At 46.5% G+C, this 21,020-nt stretch overlaps 1 protein-coding gene and 3 non-coding genes across 4 annotated transcripts; all 4 read left to right on the forward strand.

Annotated features, from left to right (window-relative positions):
- The first annotated feature begins 6,671 nt into the window (after nucleotides 1-6,671).
- Nucleotides 6,672-16,509, forward strand: NUCLEOLIN (nucleolin multifunctional protein). Its single transcript, XM_028105194.2, has 14 exons — nucleotides 6,672-6,860; nucleotides 8,026-8,142; nucleotides 9,463-9,961; nucleotides 10,342-10,533; nucleotides 10,740-10,826; nucleotides 11,028-11,169; nucleotides 12,104-12,228; nucleotides 12,813-12,936; nucleotides 13,420-13,577; nucleotides 13,995-14,118; nucleotides 14,367-14,500; nucleotides 15,120-15,246; nucleotides 15,617-15,840; nucleotides 16,018-16,509. The coding sequence occupies exons 1-14, from the start codon at nucleotides 6,843-6,845 to the stop codon at nucleotides 16,092-16,094; spliced, it is 2,148 nt and encodes a 715-aa protein (XP_027960995.1). The 5' UTR covers nucleotides 6,672-6,842; the 3' UTR covers nucleotides 16,095-16,509.
- On the forward strand, nucleotides 10,877-10,945 carry LOC114210925 (small nucleolar RNA SNORD82). Its single transcript, XR_003609618.1, has one exon. It is a non-coding gene; the product is annotated as a small nucleolar RNA SNORD82 (small nucleolar RNA).
- Nucleotides 14,667-14,747, forward strand: LOC114210926 (small nucleolar RNA SNORD20). Its single transcript, XR_003609619.1, has one exon. It is a non-coding gene; the product is annotated as a small nucleolar RNA SNORD20 (small nucleolar RNA).
- On the forward strand, nucleotides 15,303-15,436 carry LOC114210921 (small nucleolar RNA SNORA75). The gene has a single exon (XR_003609615.1). It is a non-coding gene; the product is annotated as a small nucleolar RNA SNORA75 (small nucleolar RNA).
- Nucleotides 16,510-21,020: the final 4,511 nt, after the last annotated feature.

Consider the following 21,020-nt stretch of genomic DNA (forward strand, 5'->3'; position numbering starts at 1 on the left):
GGGCTGCAGAGGTGCCCTTGGGTGCCCAGAGTGGGCCCCTCAGTGCAGACAGGTGCAGTCAGTAGTGGGGACTGACAATGGGGCTGTGCCCAGCAGTGGAAGAGATGGCCAGCGGCTGTTCAAGGCAGTACCCACGGCTGTGGGCTGGTGTCAGAGGCTGGTCAGACTCCCAGTAGGAAAATTCGAGGAAAGGAATTAGAGCAATACCCAGTGGATGTGGCGACCTCACACCTCTCCCACATCCTCCTCCTCTGCTGAAACGTAGAGTGCTGTCTCCGCCCTGGAGCTCTGGGGGCAGCGATAGCCCCAGCCGGGGCAGGTGGGTTCACCCTTGGCTGGAGCTGCCTCCAAAAACCCCACACTTGGCAGAGCATCGATTGAAATGTGAAAAGCCGCACACTTTGACCCCACTGTTCTCCATTTAAGTATTCTACAGGTATAATTGTAAATGTGCAAAATAAAGTGTGTAAAGAGTTTATTTACTATGGCAGTTTGTAGAAGCAACACATAGCAAACAAACCCAAATGCCCAGAAGTAAGGACAAATAGTTAAATAAAGGATCCTTCCACATGAGGAACGCTCTGTAGCTATTAAAAAAGACGAGGCAGCTCTGCATGCACTGATGTGGAGTTCCGAGATAAATCTAGTCAATAAAAAAGGGCGAGGGCGCCTAGGTGGCTCAGTTGGTTAAGCAACTGCCTTCGGCTCAGGTCATGATCCTGGAGTCCCGGGATCGAGTCCCGCATTGGGCTCCCTGCTCAGCGGGGAGTCTGCTTCTCCCTCAGACCCTCTTCCCTCTCGTGCTATCTCTCATTCTCTCTCTCTCTCAAATAAATAAATAATCTTAAAAAAAAAGGGCGAATTCACATGAGTGTATAGTATGTAGATAGCATTTGTGTTCAAAATAATAAATACGCACTAGTCTATTTGCAAATGCAGTGAGTGGATCTGGAAGGAAATGCAAGAGACTGCTGCTGGCATTGTCCTGGGACACAGTGGCCAGGGGACATGGAGGGAGGAGACCATTTACTGTGTATCTTTCTGAACTTTGTGTACTTTTATACCGTGTGTGCTTTGCAATACAACAAATAAGTCATTTTTATAAAACTTAAAAAAAAAAAAAGCAGCATTTGGAAACCAAACTCCTATGCTCTTGCCACTCTACTCTGTGTAGACCCTGGGGTCCTAGTTACAGACCCTGCGGTTCTGGTTATCCCTCTACAGGGATAGAGGAGAGCATTGGAATCCTGGCAGCAGGAGAATCACACTGGAGGGAGCCTTACTTAAGTTTCTGGGCATTTGGGTAAGCCACCTATGGGTTCCTTTCTAGAATCTCCGATTTAGAACCCCTGAGGATATGGATCTGAGCCATCCTGGCTTTACTCTTAATACTTAGCCATAGCCTCGGAAAAGGGAAAAATAATCCCTGCCTTCATTGAATAGATGAAAAACACAGGCAGAAGGGCACAGAGGGGAGAGGCACGATCTCTGGTTTGCCACCCCGTTATGTGCTAGGGCAGGCTCACACCACAATTTCCCTTCATCCAAGGTCTAGTGCATTTGGACCTTGAGAGGGAGGTCCACACTGCCTGCTCAAAGCCATCATCTGCTCTTTCCTGTTCTGGCTATAAGCAATTTATTTCATCTGGTGTTTACTCACCTTTATTTTTAGATGCTCTGTGTTTGTCTTTTAAATTTCAGCTTTGAGGTATAACTGACATTTAAAATTGTAGGATATTTAAAAGTGGATGCATCCTGGTGATTTCATATCCTAGACACCGAGAGGTGTTCCCCCGGTTAGTTAATTGACATATCCATCACCTCAGATATTTATCTTTTCTGTTTTGGTGAGAACCCTGAAGTTCTACTCTTGGCAAATTTCGATTATACAATACGGTATTATCAACTGCTGTCACTATGTTTTACATTTGCTCCTCAGACTCCTTCATCTTATAGCTGAAAGTCTGCACCCTTTTACCAACCTCTCCCTATTTCCTCAATTCCCCAACCCCTGGCAACCACTTTTCTACTCTGTTTCTAGGAGTTAGATTTTTCTTTTCTTTTCTTAGAATTCCACATATAAGGGATAACATGCAGTATTTGTTTTTGTCTGGTGTTTATTTCACTTAGCATCATAACCTCCGGGTCCATCTACGTTGTCCCAAATGGCAGGATGTCTTTCTTTTGGCTGAGTAATATTCCAATTTAAAAAGATAAAAATCTTTTTAAAGATTTTATTTATTTATTTGAGAGAGAGAGAATGAGAGATAAAGAGCACGAGAGGGAAGAGGGTCAGAGGGAGAAGCAGACTCCCCGCTGAGCAGGGAGCCCGATGTGGGACTCGATCCCCGGACTCCAGGATCATGACCTGAGCCGAAGGCAGTCGCTTAACCGACTGAGCCACCCAGGCGCCCTGTACCACATCTTCTTTATCCATTCATCTGACAGGTTGTTTCTGTACCTTGGCTATTGGGAATAATGTTGCAATGAACATGGGGGTGCAGATAATCTCTCTGAAATCCTGTTTTCATTTCTTTTGGAAACATACCCAGAAGTAGGACTGCTGGATCATATGGTGGCGCTGTTTTTCAATTTTTTGAGAAACCTCTGTATCATTTTCCATAGTGGGTGCACCAATTTACATTCCCTTGCATACCTTTTATTTTTATTTTTTTTTAAAGATTTTGTTTTTAAGCAATCTCTACACCTAACATGGGACTCAAACTCACAACCCTGAGATCAAGAGTTTCATGCTCCACCAACTGAGCCAGCCAGGTGCCCCAACCTTTGCATGCCTTTTAATTCAATCCTTGGGCATTTAAGAGAGTGTCCCCTCCTTTTCTCCTACCACTGTCTGCTCAGTAAACTCCCATCCCACTCCCTCCCTTTCCTCTCAGAAGACAACCTCCCATTCTCCCAACAGACGGGAGCTACCATGATTCTGACACCCACACTCTGTTCAATGAGTGGATGTTTACTAAGCACCTTCCACGCACCAGGCACCATCTGGGCACTTAGGAGGCACTTACTGAGCCAGACTGACAGGTCAGCCTTGCTGCTGCGCCCCCCAGCCTACATCCTGGCATACACTTACTGGCAGCTACACGGGTACTCTTACCCTTAGTCTCAAATTGGTCTGGACCAAGGGGTGGCCCCTTCATTCAAGAATCCTTCCTCACTTTATCTTGTCCTCTCCTTTTCTTTCTGACCTTCCAATTCTCCCTCTACTGGCTCCTTCTCCACAGGCTATCCCAAAGTTCATCTTCTTCCTTGAACAGCATTAGCAGGGGGATCATTCTCTTTCCTTGGCTTCTAAAACTACCCTCTCTGGGGCGCCTGGGTGGCTCAGTCAGTTAATTGTCTGACTTTGGCTCAGGTCGTGATCTCAGGGTCCTGGGATTGAGCCCTGCGTGGAGCCCTGCCTTAGTGGGGAGTCTGCTTGTCCCTCTCCCTCTGCCCCTCCCCCCCCACTTGTGCTCTGTCTCTCAAATAAATAAATAAAATCTTAAAAAATAAATAAAAAGTAAGACTCCCCTCTCTGGCTCTGCTTCTGCCTCGGGCCTTCTTCCACTTCCAGATGTCTCCTACCAGGCCTGGGCTGCCTCCTCTCTTCATTCTGGCTGCTATTCTGGGCAGGTTCCTCATACAGCCTGTGCCTGTGGCCATGTGACCATCTCTGCAGGACCAATGGCCTGAAGCCGTGGGTATTCCTCATGCACTCAGTATGTCCCACACTGATCTCCTTAGCTCCCCCCCAGATCTGCAGCCCTGCTTGTGTCACTCCACTCACGCACACACTCAACAGATAATGGAAGTAAATTATCCTTTCTCCCTCTCTATCCAAGTCACCAAGTCTGTCAGCAGTAACAATGGCTAAAAAGTGAAGGCTGGGGTGTCTGGGTGGTTCAGTCCGTTGAGCATGTGACTCTTGATTTTGGCTCAGGTCATAATCTCAGGGTCATGGGATGGAGGCCCACGTTGGGCTCCCGGCTCAGCCGGGAGTCAGTCTCCTTGAGGATTCTCTCTCCCTCTGCCCCTCCCCCCATTTGCCTGCGTGCTCTCTCTAAAAACTAAAGAAATCTTTAAAAAATTGAGGGCTTAGGGCTTATTATTTGCCCTAAAGAAATACACGCAGCATCTCACTTAATACCCATAATGACCCAAGAGGCTGGTACTATTATGATCCCCATTTTATAGATGAAGAACCTGGAATGACAGAGTAGGGTCCTAGCTCCTCTACTTACTAGCTATGTGACCCTGGACAAGTTGATTTGCCTCACTATGCCCTAGTTCTGTAAAACAGAGGTAACTTTCTTGTAAATGAATCAATATGTAAAAAACTGGAATACTGCCTGGAACTTAGTAAAGCATTATGTAAATATTAAGCATAACTATTTTTCTATCCCAGGCTGACTCCAAAGCAAGGGACTTGAACACTAAACAATACTGGATCTTCCCACTACTTCCTTTTCCTAAATCAATCATTCATTCATTCATTCATTCAACAAATGATTTTCACCTCTACTTGTGTCCGCCAATGCTTTAGGTGCCAGGAATATAGCAGAGAACAAAATCTATGTTCTCATGGCTGGGGAGGGAGCAAACAGACAATAAACAGTCAAGAAAGATGCCAGGTTGTAATTATGTACCTGCAGATGACTCAATTAGGGTGATGTGATAGGGAGTCCCTGGGTGGCACTTTTCATTAGAAGGTCAGGGAAAACCTCTTAGGAGGTGATATGAACAGATCTGAACAAGGAACCAGCCACACCAATATTTCTAGAATATTTTCACTTGATCATGCCTACCGCTCACCTCTCCAGCCTCTTTCTATGAGTGCCCTAATCTTGCTCTGTGCCATACTGCTTGAAAACACCAGGGTCTTTGGGCACCTGGGTGGCTCAGTCGGTTAAGCATCTGCTTTCAGCTCAGGTCATGATCCCGAGGTCCTGGGATCTGCCTTCAGCTCAGATCATGATCCCAGGGTCTTGGGATAGAGTCCCTCATGGGATTCTCTACTTAGCGGGGAGCCTGCTTCTCCCTCTCCCCTTGCTCCTCCCCCACCCACTCATGCTGTCAAATAAAATCTTTAAAAACAAAACAAAAACAACCCCCCCCCAAAAAAACACCAGGGTCTTATTCCACCATGCCTTGGCCCATGCCATTCTTTCTGTCCCCCATAACCCAGGAAGTGTACCCTGGTCCCCATCTCAGAATTTAGAAAATGAACTTCCTGGGGGATTTCCACAGGTCAGAAAGCAGGGTGCTGACCGCAGAACTGGCCCCAGCCCCCTCCCTGATCAGAGCCCCCCGGAGTAACTGTGGATTTCCTACATACTCAGTCCCAGGAGTATGCTAGTTAGGAATTGCAAAATAACTTGATTGCTCACAAGAATCCCCATGGGCCCTTGTTAAAATACAAAATCCTGGTCCCCAACCCAAACCTCTTTAATTAGAATCTCCAGAGTTGACTCTGAACAGCAGTGCAATTGTGGAAATATCGTCATAGCTGAAGGTATCAGGCATGGTTTCGTAGAAACATTTTAGGTATCAGATGCCCAGGATATGTTCTAGGCAGGCTCTATACTAGGCTCTAGGCAGAGCAGGAAGTGCTCTGGGTTAAGTTTGGCACCAATGAAGTTTGCCCACAGTGACCCATCTAAATAATTGGCAAAATCAAATCACAATGCAAAGAACCTTCTGTGCCTCCGCCATTGAGGGAACTTTTTCTTTGGCTCTTTTGACCGACTCCTGGACCATCTGGTGATACTGAATGCGCAGTCACATTTTAATGTATGCTTTAGTCCCAAATTAACAAAAAGGTAACTCGTGAGTGGTCAAAGGGTTGGCTCTGTGCTTGGTCAGGTTCCTCTCCCCACCCCAGTTACGACGCCTGGTGACCACCAGGAAGTTATCTCTCTGGGCCTTTTCCTCATTGGGAGAAATACCTAGTGCGTGAGCTTACTTGACATTAAATGTGCTATCTGTGCACTGCTCACAACATACGCGACTGTCTTTATTTAAAAAAAAAAAAAAAAAAGCTCTCAGGAGGCAGCTTCGGACACGTGGCCCGGGAGAGAACCACCTGCAGACGGGGATTTTCTGGCCCTGGTCCGTTGGCGGGCGGGGCTGAGATGGGCCTCCAACGGGGGCGCTGTGAACCTTGCGGACCCTGAATTTCCGGAGGTCTCGGGCTCATCAGCGGGGAAACGGTGGACGAACTGCTTTCTCCACGGCCGCCGGGCGGCTCAGCGTGGAGAGCGGGCCGGAGCCGCGTAGCATCTCCAAGGCCTCCCGAGTCCACAGGACCTCGACACACTCGGGAACCCAAGACCATCCCTATCCAACAGCCCGGGGCTCAGGAACGAGCGGCGCCAAAAACGTCCGTCCCACAGCGCAGGCGCCCGGACAGCGAGCCGCGGAGGGGCACTTCAGGAACCGCGCTCTCACTACCCAATCAGCGCCGGCCTTGCACAAAGCGAGTCCCGCCCCCAGGGCGCCGCCACCGAATCCCCTCCCCCTCCCCTGCCCGCCTCGGCCCGCCCACTCCCGCCTGCGCCCCGCCCCGCGCCGTTCTTGGGTAGAGGCTCGCGATTGGTCCAGGGGATGGGCGCAACCTCTGATTGGTCGACACGGAGTCACGAGGGGGCCGTCGTCGCCTTTCCAGAGGCGATTACTGGGCAGGCTCAGTCTTTCGCCTCAGTCTCGAGCTCTAGCTAGCAGCCAAGTGTACGCGCTCCGGGATCTTCTGTACCAGCGGCCGCCATCGACGTCGCTTGGGTTTCTCTGGGCTCGTCTGCGCCACTCGCTCGCCACACACTCTGTCGGCATAAGCCGCCATCATGGTGAAGCTCGCAAAGGTAAGAAGACGGCTTGCGCAAGCATGGACGTTGAGGCCTGCTTTCTGAGGAGCGCGCGCGCGGCGCCGCGAGGAGGAGGGCCTGCGCGCCGTCCCGGGCGCGTTCGAGGGCGCCATGCTGCGGGAAATCTCGCGCGATTAGTGGGGAGGTCTCGCGGCTTTTGGCTATTTGGTGGAGAGGTGAAGAGCTTCGGCAGGTTCCGCGGGTGGTTGATGGGGCGCGGAAAGACTTCAAGACTGATTGGGGAGGGGGCGCTGGGCCCCGGGGTGGAGGGATGATGCCAAACTCCTGCGGCTGGCCCAAACGGGACCCCGCCTCCTGACGCACGTGCCCCAGCGCGCGGCCCGCCACGTGGGCCGCGCGCCGCGTGTGCCCCGGCGTCTGCGGAGGGGACCTGGCGGTGAGGTGGAGAAGCGGCGGGATTGCTTTAGGTGGAGGCCCTGCGGCCCACGGGATGTCGGCTCCGGCCAGGCAGGCGGACACGAGGTGGGCTCCAGGAGGAGGCCCAGCCTCGTGCTTTCTGTGCCGTGCTGCGCGCACATGGGGACCTGCGGGGTATCCCCACGTGGCCCCGCCGGGCCTGGAAGGGGCGGGGTTGTTATCACGGGAGGGAAGTTCATGGGAAGACCAAAGCTGTAGTGAGGTTAAGGTCTGATTTAAAAAAAAAAAAAAAAAAAGTTGTCTTAAAGATCCTCCCCCGAATTTGGATTCAGGCGACAGTGTAGGATGTGGTGCCAGAATTTACCAAAGGCTTTTTTTCAGGTGTAGTTCCCCGCTCTCGGCGAAGGGCTACGGATTGTTGGCCGTTAAAATCGGCCAGTTGTAGTTTATTAAATTCACGTCTGAGGTAATGGTTGATGCTGCAAGTATAGTTTTAAAAAACGGATGTGCTTAACGAAGGCAGAAGGAGGAGGGAGATAATTTTCCTTGTAGCTGCCTTTCCATTCTCGGGTCCTTTTTGTAAAACGTGACAGGAATAATGGAGTGGGGGTTGACAGTTTCTGTTTTAACGTTGACCTCAATAACAGTTTATATTTTTATTTTAATATCTAGCAGTAGGAAAGACGGATTTTAAGAAAGGGAGATGACTGCTTTTTTCTAAAGAATGATGGCAAAATATGAATGGTCTGAGATGTAGGTGTAATGTGCTAAATGTCTATTTTAGGCTGGTAAAAATCAAAGTGACCCCAAGAAAATGGCTCCTCCCCCAAAGGAGGTAGAAGAAGACAGTGAAGATGAGGAAATGTCAGAAGATGAAGATGATGATAGCAGTGGAGAAGAGGTAATTATATACGACTTAATGCAGACGTGTGTTCCACTAGGAAATGGAGAGTTAAAACAGGTGGTATTAGATGTCTGAAAATACTGACAAAAGTAAGATTATATTCCTTCATCCATGGCCTGCTGACATGATTGTTTCCCAAGCCCTTCATTGACATGTTGATACAGGTAAGTATTTGGATTTGAGAGAAAAGATTGGGAGTCTCCTTTCCATGAGCACTGTTCAGGGCTTGGTGTTACTTGTTTTGTTAACTAACTAGTGACATTTTTCTAGTTTGAGTATGTTAACCTAACATACTAGATTATAAACAGCCTGGACTGTTAACTGTTGAGCGGCATTGCTGTGCATTGTATTCAGGTTTGAGGTTAGCTTTACCAGAATAATAATAGTGGTTATTTTAATTATTTTCCCAGCTTCTAAGCGGGATTTAGTCTCTGTTCATTGTGTATGAGCTTAGTGATACTGGTTACTGTACCTCTTGGTGAGGGTTGAGGGTTGCCACCTCTTTTTGTGTATAACCTGTTACCATTCCTGGTTCCTGTTTGTTCACTGTAAAGACAACTATTGTATTTGTGCTCAGATTTCTTGTGTAGGATTTAATCAAGGTTTTACTGATAATACATTACCCGATAAAACCAGCAGTGAGCAAAAAGTATAACTTAAATGTAGGTGAATAACGGTTTTTATCAAGCCTAAGATGCTCACTTTTTGTATTAATTTTGCAAGGGCTAACTGCCCAGTGTATTTGATACTCGTTTTATTTTTTGGTTTTAATAATGAGCATTCAATGAACTTTATAGTGCCACCCACTCTAGGACTTCTAAATGATTTAGTAGCACTTAATGAGTAGAACTTTTTATGTGCAGAACTTAACAGTTACATACGTCAACTCATAATCTCTAACAATATGTGAGGTTGGTGCTGTTACCTTCACGGGAGAAAGAAGTTGAGGCTTAGGATTTTTTTTTTTTAAAGCGTTGCCTAAGGCTGTCACACGGTGGCAGGTGGGGTCTGCGTGGCCTGTCGTCGGAGTCCACGTTAGGCTGTGCTGCTTTAAAGATGGGGTTGTGATGTGTGAGGTACTTTAACTGTTAAGGAGGGATTCCGTATGCTTGAGCATTGGACTTGACGATGAAGGGTCTCCTTTCCGGCACACGGCGGGGCCTGTGTCCCGGGCCTGTAGTTGAGCCCGCTAGCGTACGTCCTCCTGCGCGTGGTCTGGAGCCAGCGCCAGTTCCAGGGTTCAGTACCGGCTCATGACCCCGAGCTGTCTTTTTGGGTTTGGGAACAGACTTACGTTTGGTTTTATTTATTCTTCAGGTTATCATTCCTCAGAAAAAAGGCAAGAAGGCTGCCACCACAGCTCCAGCAAAGAAGGTGATGGTTTCCCCGACAAAAAAAGTCACAGTTGCCACACCGGCCAAGAAAGCAGTTGTCACCCCTGGCAAAAAGGCAGTGGCCACGCCAGCCAAGAAGACCGTTGTGCCGGCCAAAGCGGTAGCGACACCTGGCAAGAAGGGGGCCGCAGCAGGCAAGGCACTGGGAGCAGCTCCTGGTAAGAAGGGAGCGGCCGCCCCGGCCAAGGGAGCAAAGAACGGCAAGAACGCCAGGAAGGAGGACAGCGACGACGACGACGAGGACGACAGTGACGAGGACGACGACGACGAGGACGAGGATGACGACGACGAGGACGAGTTCGAGCCCGCGGTGATGAAGGCAGCTGCAGCCGGCCCTGCCTCAGACGAGGACGACGATGATGACGACGACGAGGAGGACGAGGACGACGACGACGAGGACGACGACGACGAGGAGGAAGACGGTTAGGAGTTCTTTCGTTGGTTCTTGGGCCCCTTTTGTAAGATCCGTCAGGGGTGAGTTTCGGTAGTAATGCTCCGTCTTCTGTGGGTTCCGTGACGACCTGGGAGTTAGGCGAAAACCGTTCCAGGCGTCTTCTGGGGTGTTGGTGGCACGCTAGGCTTACCCACAATCACTGCCTGCCCCTGAGGAGGCGCTTACAACGGCACATTCTGTGAGCATTTTTCATAATGGAGCCTTTTGCTTCCAAGTAATCTCACTGCCTTCCATCATTTGCTAAGCACAGGGGCATTGATGGGAGTATGTCTCCTTTAGATTTTCCCAGAACTAATACTGTTTTGGTAGAATTCTTCTGAGTGTTTGACTAAGTTGCATCACTTTCAGACTCTGAAGAAGATGCTATGGAGACTACGCCAGCCAAAGGGAAGAAAGCCCCTGCAAAAGCTGTTCCTGTGAAGGCCAAGAGCACAGCTGAGGACGAAGAGGAAGAGGAAGAGGAGGAGGAGGAAGATGACGATGACGATGAGGAAGAGGAGGATGACGATGAGGAAGAGGAAGAGGAGGAGGAGGAGGAAGGTAATCAAGTTAGCTTCTGAAAATTTGAAGGAGACACTTCAAGGGGCATCTGGCTGGTTCAGTTGCTAGAGCATGCAACTCTTGACTGTGAGGTCATGAGTTCGAGCCACATGTTGGGTACAGAGGTAACTTAGAAAGGGTCGGGGGAGGCCCTTCATTCTGTGCGGCTCCTCACTGGTAACGAGATTGCTTGAAATCTTCTTCAGAGCCTGTTAAAGAAGCACCTGGAAAACGAAAGAAGGAAATGGCCAAACAGAAAGCAGCTCCAGAAGCCAAGAAGCAGAAAGTAGAAGGTGACTGGGGAATAGGGGGGGATTGGGGAGGGTTAGGATGCCTGATAGATAGCACAAGTGATGAACAACAAAGGGACTTAATACTGAAACCTGATGTGATACTGTGATGTCTGATGTGCTCTGTGTGGAAATGGCAGACTGGAAGTTTAAGCTTATGCCATACTTTACAAGTAGACTAATTTGAGTTTGTATTTTGTACAGCTACGGAACCGACTACGTCATTCAATCTTTTTGTTGGAAACCTGAACTTCAGTAAATCTGCTCCTGAATTAAAAACGGGCATCAGTGACCTCTTCGCTAAAAATGATCTTGCCGTTGTGGATGTCAGAATTGGTGTGTCTAGGTGAGTATGAGGGAGTTCTGCACATTACTTCTGGGTTTGCAAGTCTTCAAATATTAGAGATTAATGAATTAAGTTACCAGATTATCAAAATAAAAAATCCCAAATTGATGTTTCCAAAATCTTTAAATTTTGTTCTACTACTAAATTTTTAATAAGTTACGAGATTCGATGTTTAAGCTTCTAGAACCATCTCAAAATACTGGATTTGGGGCCCCTGAGTGGCTCAGTCGGTTAAGTGTCTGCCTTCGGCTCAGGTCATGCTCTCGGTCCTGGGATCCAGCCCTGCATTGGGCTCCCTCAGTAGGGAGCCTGCCGCCCCCCGCCCCCATGTTTGCGCGTGCTCCCAGATAAATAAAATCTTTAAAAATGCACGAGAGGGGCGCCTGGGTGGCTCAGTCGTTGAGCATCTGCCTTCGGCTCAGGTCATGGTCCCCAGGGTCCTGGGATTGAGCCCCACGTCGGGCTCCCTGCTCCGCGGGGGGCCTGCTTCTCTCTCTCCCACACCCCGTGCCTGTGTTCCCTCTCTTGCTGTGTCTTTTTCTGTCAGATAAATAAAGTCTTTAAGAAAAAGAATATGTATGTATGTAAGAGTATTGGATTTGAAGAGCTGTAACGGTTAATGCTTTTAGGTAGGATTTTCTTAGTGCTGAAAACAGGTTCTTTTTGTCGGTTAATATCAATTGTTACGAGCAGTATGGCTAATAAGACCTCAAAGGTAAACTCGCATCAGTATTTACACCTTACGCTGTAGTAGCAACAGTTTATAGAGCCTTGACTTCTGTTAATACCGTAGGTGTTTTTGTTTTAATTTGATCCTTGCTTGCATCCTCACATTAGTGTTACTGCTTGCCCGGTATGTGGTCTATAGCTTGTGTTTTTGTGGGATTTTTCCCCCACTCATAATTTTTGCTTTTTTCATCTTACCGCCTTAAAGGAAGTTTGGCTATGTGGATTTTGAATCTGCTGAAGACCTGGAAAAAGCCTTGGAACTCACTGGTTTAAAAGTCTTCGGCAACGAAATTAAACTAGAAAAACCAAAGGGAAAAGACAGTAAGAAAGGTATGTAAGGCTTTAGGTGATTGTGATACTGCTCTCTAACTTGTTAACGGATATGTATCTAGTTGGAGCTAAGTGGCCAGACTAAATAGTTTAGCTTTTTTCCTTTGGGTTTCCTTATAATGTGAGAATTAAGTGAGTTCAACTGTTAAATCCACTGCTTGCTGGTGATACAAATTCCTGAGTCAGGTAAGCAAGAATAGACTTCATTAAAAAAAGAATTGGTTAACTATAGAGAGGTCTTTACTCACTGGAACTAGAGTGCGTCCCAGCTACGCTCTTCGTATCCTTTAGCTTCTCTCTGTTCACTTACCATGTTTCAAAATGTATGTTGATGGTTTTTTAATTCAAAAAATACTGAGCACCTATTTTAGTTTGAGCTCCGCTCTAAGTATTCAGCACAAAGTTTGATTTCAATTACGACAGCAGCTTGTGTTTTTCCACTGCTGCATCTCCATACTAGCAGAGTGCCTTATATATTGTAGGATCTCAAATTATTGGAACAGAACTTTTCCATTAGTTGGTCTTTGTGGGTGAGGAGAGTGTCTTTTAGGCCATATGTTTCCAGTTTTGTCTTTTTTATCTAGATCGAGATGCAAGGACACTTTTGGCTAAAAATCTGCCTTACAAAGTTACTCAGGATGAATTAAAAGAAGTATTTGAAGATGCTGCGGAGATCAGATTAGTCAGCAAGGATGGAAAGAGTAAAGGGTATGTTTTGTGTCTATGGAAGGTTGAGTTTTATTTAAATTAATGCATTTCCCTGATTTCGTAAAAGAAATTTTGATCTCACTTTCCCGGTGTGTGATACTGGGCAAATTAACCTTTAATCAGTGCCTCCATTTCCTGTCTGTACAGTGGAGATAATATACTTAATCCATAGTGTGATTTTTTTTTTTAAAAGGCGAGCTGGTATGTATAAAGTACTTTGCAGTGTGCCAAGCTTTGTAAGTAATAGTAGTTATGCAGTGAGGTGGGGAGACCAGGAACAAATGTTCTAGGTGTACTTGGCAACCTTGTGTAGTATGGGAGGAAAGTTTAATTGAGAAGCGGAACATGGCAGAAAACCAGAACATTTCAGTTTTTTTGAAACGACGTTTTTATTGTACTCATTTGAAACGAGTTACTGTTGCTGAGATTAAAACATTTGTGTTAGAAGAATATGGTTTCCCCCCCCCCCCCACTGTTTTGCAGGATTGCTTATATTGAATTTAAGACCGAAGCTGATGCAGAAAAAACCTTGGAAGAAAAGCAGGGCACAGAGATAGATGGGCGGGCTATCTCCCTGTTCTACACCGGAGAGAAGGGTCAAAGTCACGACTCTAGAGGCGGCAAGAATAGCACTTGGAGTGGTAAGAACTTAGGGAATCCCAGGATTGATGGGTGAAACCTTGTAGATTGACATCAAACAAGTTACACCTCTTTGTAATAATAACTCAGCGTCTTGAGTGAGAGCTATACGGAGTCCTTTTGCATTAGAACATAGACAGATTAGCTTCCTTTGATATGTATGCTTTTTACTTAATTAGTGTGCATTTTTAAATTAGAATGTTGTAGGAAGATGCAGACAGGTAGCTTTATCTCTAGGTAACAGGAATGAAATCGTGCATGACAAGTACTCAGTATGACTAGCAGGTGGAAGTCCACCTGCATCAACATTGGTATGTTAACTCTTCACAGTGTGGAAGTTCTTGAGTAAGGTGTTGTAGCCGTGACTAAACTTGGGGACCATTGCTTCAGTCTTCATTTGGCACTTTTTTTTTTTGTAGGTGAATCAAAAACACTGGTTTTAAGCAACCTCTCTTACAATGCAACAGAAGAAACCCTTCAGGAAGTATTTGAGAAGGCAACTTTTATTAAAGTGCCCCAGAACCAAAATGGCAAATCTAAAGGGTAAAATAACTAGTGTCTTTAGGTTATCAATTATGGGCTCTAAGAATGTCTTGCATAGATCTAAAAGGGGGGGGGAAGTAAAGTTATTTTTTCCTGTTACCGGAAGCTGAATGACTTCAGCTCCACAAATTTGTATAAAGAGCATGACTTAAGTATCTCTTTGAGGTAAAAGGCTTGGTGGCGTTAGATAATAGCATAGGAGCCATGTGCTTGGTAACTTGCTCTAAGTATTGATTGTTCATCCTCAGGTATGCATTTATAGAATTTGCTTCATTTGAAGATGCTAAAGAAGCTTTAAATTCCTGTAATAAAAGGGAAATTGAGGGCAGAGCAATCAGACTGGAGTTGCAAGGACCCAGAGGATCACCTAATGCCCGGAGCCGTGAGTTATATTTAATAGGGTGTGGTGTTGTGGGTCAGCACTGCTCGGTGCATTGCTGCATGTTTTTTTTTTTTTGTTTGGTTTGGTTTGGTTTGGTTCGGTTTTTTTTTGGTCCAATTTAGAGACGAACATTTTTGTTTTCCTCTTGTTGCTAAGTGAAGGATACTGGATATGATGACTGATTATCTGAGAAAACAATTGATGAAATCTCAAGAAAATTCCTCTAGATAGTCAAGTTCTGATCCAGCTGTCTTCTCTGAGCAGTACATCTGCCCCTGGTTACTGCCCTGTGCAGTAATTGTAAAAAGCTGCCTGCTTAGGGATTGCTGTCTGCCTTGTTTGCATTACTTCTGCTTTCCATAAAGGATCTGAGACAGGATCTGAGCTGCTCTAGTAATCAGTGTAAGCTTAAGATGGTGGTGGTTGTATGCCTTTTTTAATTCAGCACTAGTTTGCTAAGTTGCTTTTAGCTGCTTTTTTTCAGCTTTTAAGTGAAAGGCTAGCATCTGCTAAGATGAGCATTCTTGGCCAGTAGTCTTATACTGGACATTATTGAAAGCCAGCATCTGGTTATTATGACTTGTGGCTTTAGGTAAAATGTACAATTTTTCTTCCGTAGAGCCGTCCAAAACTTTGTTTGTCAAAGGTCTGTCTGAGGATACCACAGAAGAGACATTAAAGGAGTCATTTGATGGCTCTGTTCGGGCAAGGATAGTCACTGACCGGGAGACTGGGTCTTCCAAAGGGTAAGATGAGCAGGGAATGTTCGGTGTCTGCTAAGTGGAGATCTCCCATCTGGCACATCTTCTCATTGAGCTCCTTTCTGTCCATTGGTGGCAGTTTATGGATTCGCACGAGAAGAAGAGACAATTCACAGTTGCATTATTTTACCTTCTGTCTTCACAGAGGTATATTTTGCTATTTTGTGAGACATTTCTGAGGTTCAAGCAGTCAGTAAAACCAGTTTCAACCTTCCATAGGTAGCTGCTGTATTATTTGGGTCTTTCTCAGTTGAGCAAGTCTACTTCCTATGGGATCAGTGTCTAGCATGTGCGGTTAATCTGGGCACTTGTTCAGTATGTGTTCTATAATGGGCAATTTCACTCGGCATTTTAGGTTTGGTTTTGTAGACTTCAACAGTGAGGAAGATGCCAAAGCTGCCAAGGAGGCCATGGAAGATGGTGAAATTGATGGAAACAAAGTTACTTTGGACTGGGCCAAGCCTAAGGGTGAAGGTGGCTTTGGAGGCCGTGGTGGAGGCCGAGGTGGCTTTGGAGGCCGAGGTGGTGGCAGAGGAGGCCGAGGTGGATTTGGTGGCAGAGGCCGGGGAGGCTTTGGAGGTAAGAAGGCTGGGGGTCTTCCTTTTGTATGCCCTGGTAACTGTGGCATATGCACTTTGGAATGTGCTCAGAGCCCATGGTACCCTGTCTCACAAGTTCTCACTGATCACTCTGGGGAAGGGAGGAGTCCTGGCAGCTTTGCACTCATTCTTTAATGAATGTCTTGCCTTCTTGTAGGGCGAGGAGGCTTCCGAGGAGGCAGAGGAGGAGGGGGAGACCACAAGCCACAAGGAAAGAAGACGAAGTTTGAATAGTTTCTTCCATCCCTCTGTCTTTCCCTCTTCTGTTTGAAAGAAAAGGACTCTGGGGTTTTTACTCTGTTACCTGATCAATGACAGAGCCTTCTGAGGACATTCCAAGACAGTACAGTCCTGTGGTCTACTTGGAAATTCGTATAGATAACATTTCAAGGGAGATAACCCTGTTGGTTTTGACTGGATATTCATATAAACTTTTTAAAGAGATGAGTGATAGAGCTAATCCTTATCTGTAAGTTTTGAATTTATATTGTTTCTTCCCATGTACAAAACCATTTTTTTCCTACAAATAGTTTTGTTTTTGTTTTTTGCGTTGGGGGGTTGTAAAGGAAAGCAGAATGTTTTATCATGATTTTTGCTTCAGCAACTTTGGGACAAATTAAAAGTCCTAAACTCTGGTGCCAGACTTGTACTTCCTAGAGTGTTTCTCCTGGACTATTACTGAAGGTAGAGCATGGCAAAGCCAGCTCTGCCACTCCAGATCCATCCCACCACCCCTTCCGGAAATGCTTGGTAAATTGGTGTCAAGTATCCTGGCTACAAGATTTGGTGAAATGGCTGGTAAGGTGACATGAAAGGCTTGTTGGCAATCTGCTATGGCTTACCTGCTTATAGCAGGCCTGAGGATATCAGGTATGCTGAAGAAGTTCTGGAGAGGGTCCAGGAGCACATTGGTCAGGCCTCCTGAGGCATGCAGCTGAGAGCGTGGACCCATTGAAATTGGCAGTGACTCAATAGAACTTGTGCCAGATGACTGGACCAGTGGGGGCTTTGGGACTGTGAGCCTGGGGAGGAAACTACCAAGTCCACCAACAGCTTCAGGTTAAACCGATGAGAAAGAACTTTGGTATTAGACTATGTTCGTACTCCCTAACATAAGTACTCCTTATCCCATCTACCTCTGATTAAGGTTAAGGGCCATATGAAAGGTCTATGCCAAGGGATTAACAGGATTACTAAACAGTGGCCCAGATGATAACAGAGCAGAGATTTTAAACCTAGCCATCCAAATCCAAACGCCCATGGACTCTAAGCACCTGTTTTAATCAGAGTAGTCAAAATGTAGAAGGGGCACCTGGCTAGTTAGCATGCAACTCTTGGTCTCAGGGTTGTGAGTTTGAGCCCCACAGTGGGTGTAGAAATTGCTTAAAAATAAAATCCTTTAAAAAATATGTGTGTGTGTGTATATATATGTATATATGTACACACACATGAGAATTTTTTAGGCTTAGAGGGCAGTCAAGGAAATGGACAGTTCTGTTTTGTCCTGTTTGAGTTGCACTATGGGATGAGGAAATCTAAGCTCCATGTCATCCATGACACAAACCAGTCCTGATGCAAGTACTGTGGATGTAGAGGACCAATGGCCACCTTGGAGGGTGAGCTTGCCAGTGGAAGTTTGGTGCTGCTGTGAAGAAAGCTCAAGCCAGCAGGGGTACATTCTCTGACCAGCCAAACCTAAAAACCTTGGCATCCTGTTTGTCTAGATTCCAAAGTTTGAATTGGAGCAAATAAAGAATATCGTGGGTTAAGTCTGTTAGCTCTTAAATTACAGCAAAAGTGAATGGTGTTCAAGATTCGTATCAATGGCAGATGAATGCCCCACCACTGGACTTGCAAGAAGGCCTGTGAGGTTGGTGTTAAGATCCCAAGATCCAGCAAAGGAGGACTAGGGCTTTTGTGACCCTACAGCCGTTGCCTACGTAGGTGCTTTCCCTGGTTGCCTACTCTTGTCTGGCTGGCTTACAGGTTTATACCTGAAAAGGTATTTGGCCATTAGGAACATGAATTGGGGTTGAGGTAGGCCCAGGCCCAGCACAGCCAATGCTCAAGTACTACTCAAATGCTGTTAAATAGGATTTGACCACCCCAGACTTGGGGTTCTTGTGGGTTCCTTGCTGGAGGGAAGGGAAACCTACTGGACCATTAAGAATTCCTCTTACATGTATACTATTTAAGAGAGTGCACGGAAGGAGGGAGAAGCTGACTGCCAGCTGACCAGAGAGCCCATCCTGGGGCATGATCCCAGGACCCCGAGATCATGATGTGAACAGAAGATGCTTAACCAATGGAGCCACCTAGAATGAGTGAATTCTGATTCCAAAGAGTGCTCCTGATACTGTGCCTGGGGTATGCCAGGCATTTACCTCAGCCCCTCTGTAAACCTGCTGTGGGCAGAAAATAAAGGTTCATCTTCTATTTAGTTCATCACCATTAAGGGTGATGGTCCAGCCAGCCCTGTTACTACTGCTTGTTCCGGAGATGGTGGTCTGACTGGTGTGGAATGGAGAGGAGGTTGGAGGGTGTTGGTAGCCCTGGAAAGCCAGAGAGGAGCATTCAGGTTTCTATTTAGGGACTGGAATCCTGCAAATAAATACCTTAATTCTAGGCCTCCTTGAGGCTGGTTTTGGATTTGGTGGGTTGGGTGAAGATTTTGCAGCCATTTTAGAAAAGCGGTTCCCTTTAGCAAATGGTTGTCGCTGCTTCTGTCATTCTTCCAGCAGGTGGCAGCACATCCACAAGGATGTGAAACCTGAGGCTTCGTTTCAGGCGTGTGTGCGTGTGTGTGCGTGTGTGTGCGCGCGCGCGCGCGAAAAGATTTTATTTATTCTTTTGAAAGAGCGCACACAAGTAGGGGGAGAGGGAGAAGCAGGCTCAGCCCGACATGGGGCTCAATCCCAGGGCCCCAGCTGGGGATCATGACCTGAGCAGAAGGCAGACACTTAACCATCTGAGCCACCCAGGTGCCCCCCAGGGCCAATGTGTTTTTAACTTCAAATTTACCCCCGGGTTAAGTGCTGGGGCTTGGGAATCTGCAAGGAAGTCCACTCAGCACGCTGAGAGATGCAGTAGAATCCACAGACACCTCCCATTTTATTGAACGCTTGTCTTGTGCCCTTTCTCAGAGTTACCCCATTTTTCTGAGCTTGGTTCGCTAATGATCTCTTGTATCTCAATCTCTGTCTCCCCTCAGCCTAAAAAAGTGCCAAAACTTTTCTCATAAAAAAAAAAAGGGTTCCCTGGGGCACCCGGGTGGCTCGGTTAAGCATCTGCCTTCTGCTCAGGTCATGATCCCGGCGTTCTGGGATTGAGCCCCATATTGGGCTCCCTGCTCAGCAGGGAGCCTGCTTCTCCCTCTCCCTCTGTCTACTGCCTCCCTTGGTTGTGTTCTCTCTCTCTCTGCCAAATAAATTAAGATTGTCCACTGACCCCACCTCCCCACCCAGTTATTTCCACTTCCCTTCATTGCCAAACTTTGAGAAGGACCACACTCCTGCCTCCCACTCCTTTTCCCCAGCATTGTGGCTTCTGTCCAACTGCTTATCTGCAGCATCTGATAGATGATCTCTCCTTCCATCCTGAGAAAAATGGGCACAGTAGAGTGGCGGCTTTGTGATACTGGGCTGAGGTGGAGAGGGAAAGAAAAGAACAGCCCTAGGATTAGATCCTTTCAACAGAAAGGATCTCATTCTCTCCAATTGATAGATGTGAGTTGGTGGCTGTCCCCCTCAGGTCAGGTAACCCAGCAACTGAGGGTAAAGTCCTGGAGAGTTCCTCTGTTACTGGTCCCTCCACATGGAAATGTGAAAACACACATGTCCCTGACAGCTCTGAGTAGAGGGGCTCGGTTTTGTTCATTGTTCTGTGTCTTGGGCCTAGGACAGTGCCTGACACGTAGTAGGTACTCAGTAAGGGCTGAATGAAGGGACCCTGGAGAAACTGCTCCAACTGTAGGGAAAGCTGTGATAGCAGGAGAGAATCTAGGCCAGGAGTTCTTAACATATATTTTTAAAGTTCTTAACGTTTGCGTATAGGGGAAAGCCTTTGAACCTCTCAGAATAATATTCTCAAAATTATTTATTTAAAAGAAAGGAATACAGGGGCAACTGGCTGGCTCAGTTGGGAGCATGTGACTCTTAATCTCAGAGTTGTGAGTTTGAACCCCATGTTGGGTGTAGAGATTACTTTAAAACTTTTAAAAAATAAGGATGACAAGGGAAACCAATTATATTGAGGTAAAATTATTAAATTTTTTTCCTTTAAATTTTTTATTGTTATGTTAATCACCATACATTACATCATTAGTTTTTGAGGTAGTGTTCCATGATTCATTGTGCATAACACCCAGTGCTCCACGCAGAACGTGCCCTCCTTAATACCCATCACCAGGCTAACCCATCCCTCTGCCCCCCTCCCCTCTAGAACCCTCAGTTTGTTTTTCAGAGTCCAACGTCTCTCATGGTTCGTCTCCCCCTCCAGTTTTCCCCCCTTCATTCTTCCCTTCCTGCTATCTTCTTCTTTTTTTTTTCTTATGTTGCATTGTTTCAGAGGTACAGATCTGTGATTCAACAGTCTTGCATAATTCACAGCGCTCACCATAGCACATATGCTCCCCGATGTCTATCACCCAGCCACCCCATCCCTCCCACCCCACCCCAACTCCAGCAACCCTCAGTTTGTTTCCTGAGATTAAGAATTCCTCATATCAGTGAGGTCATATGATACATGTCTTTCTCTGATTGACTTATTTCACTCAGCATAACACCCTCCAGTTCCATCCACGTCATTGCAAATGGCAAGATTTCATTCCTTTTGATGGCTGTATAATATTCCATGGTGTGTGTGTGTGTGTGTGTGTGTGTGTGTGTGTGTGTGTGTGTGTGTATACACCACATCTTCTTTATTCATCTGTTGATGGACATCTTGGCTCTTTCCACAGTTTTGCTATTGTGGACATTGCTGCTATAAACATCGGGATGCATGTACCCCTTTGGATCCCTACATTTGTATCTTTGGGGTAAATACCCAGTAGTGCAATTGCTGGGTTGTAAGATAGCTCTATTTTCAACTTTTTGAGGAACCTCCATACTGTTTTCCAGAGTGGTTGCACCAGCTTGCATTCCCACCAACAGTGTAGGAGGG

The sequence above is a fragment of the Eumetopias jubatus genome, unplaced genomic scaffold (genome assembly GCF_037043125.1).
Source record: "Eumetopias jubatus isolate StellerSeaLion01/CBP00866 unplaced genomic scaffold, mEumJub1_p1.0 scaffold_3, whole genome shotgun sequence".
NCBI lineage: Eukaryota > Metazoa > Chordata > Mammalia > Carnivora > Otariidae > Eumetopias > Eumetopias jubatus.

Coding starts and splice junctions, on each gene's coding strand:
- NUCLEOLIN (XM_028105194.2), top strand. Junction 8,143..9,462: donor ATGATAGCAGTGGAGAAGAG/GTAATTATATAC, acceptor TTTATTCTTCAG/GTTATCATTCCTCAGAAAAA. Junction 14,119..14,366: donor CAAAATGGCAAATCTAAAGG/GTAAAATAACTA, acceptor GTTCATCCTCAG/GTATGCATTTATAGAATTTG.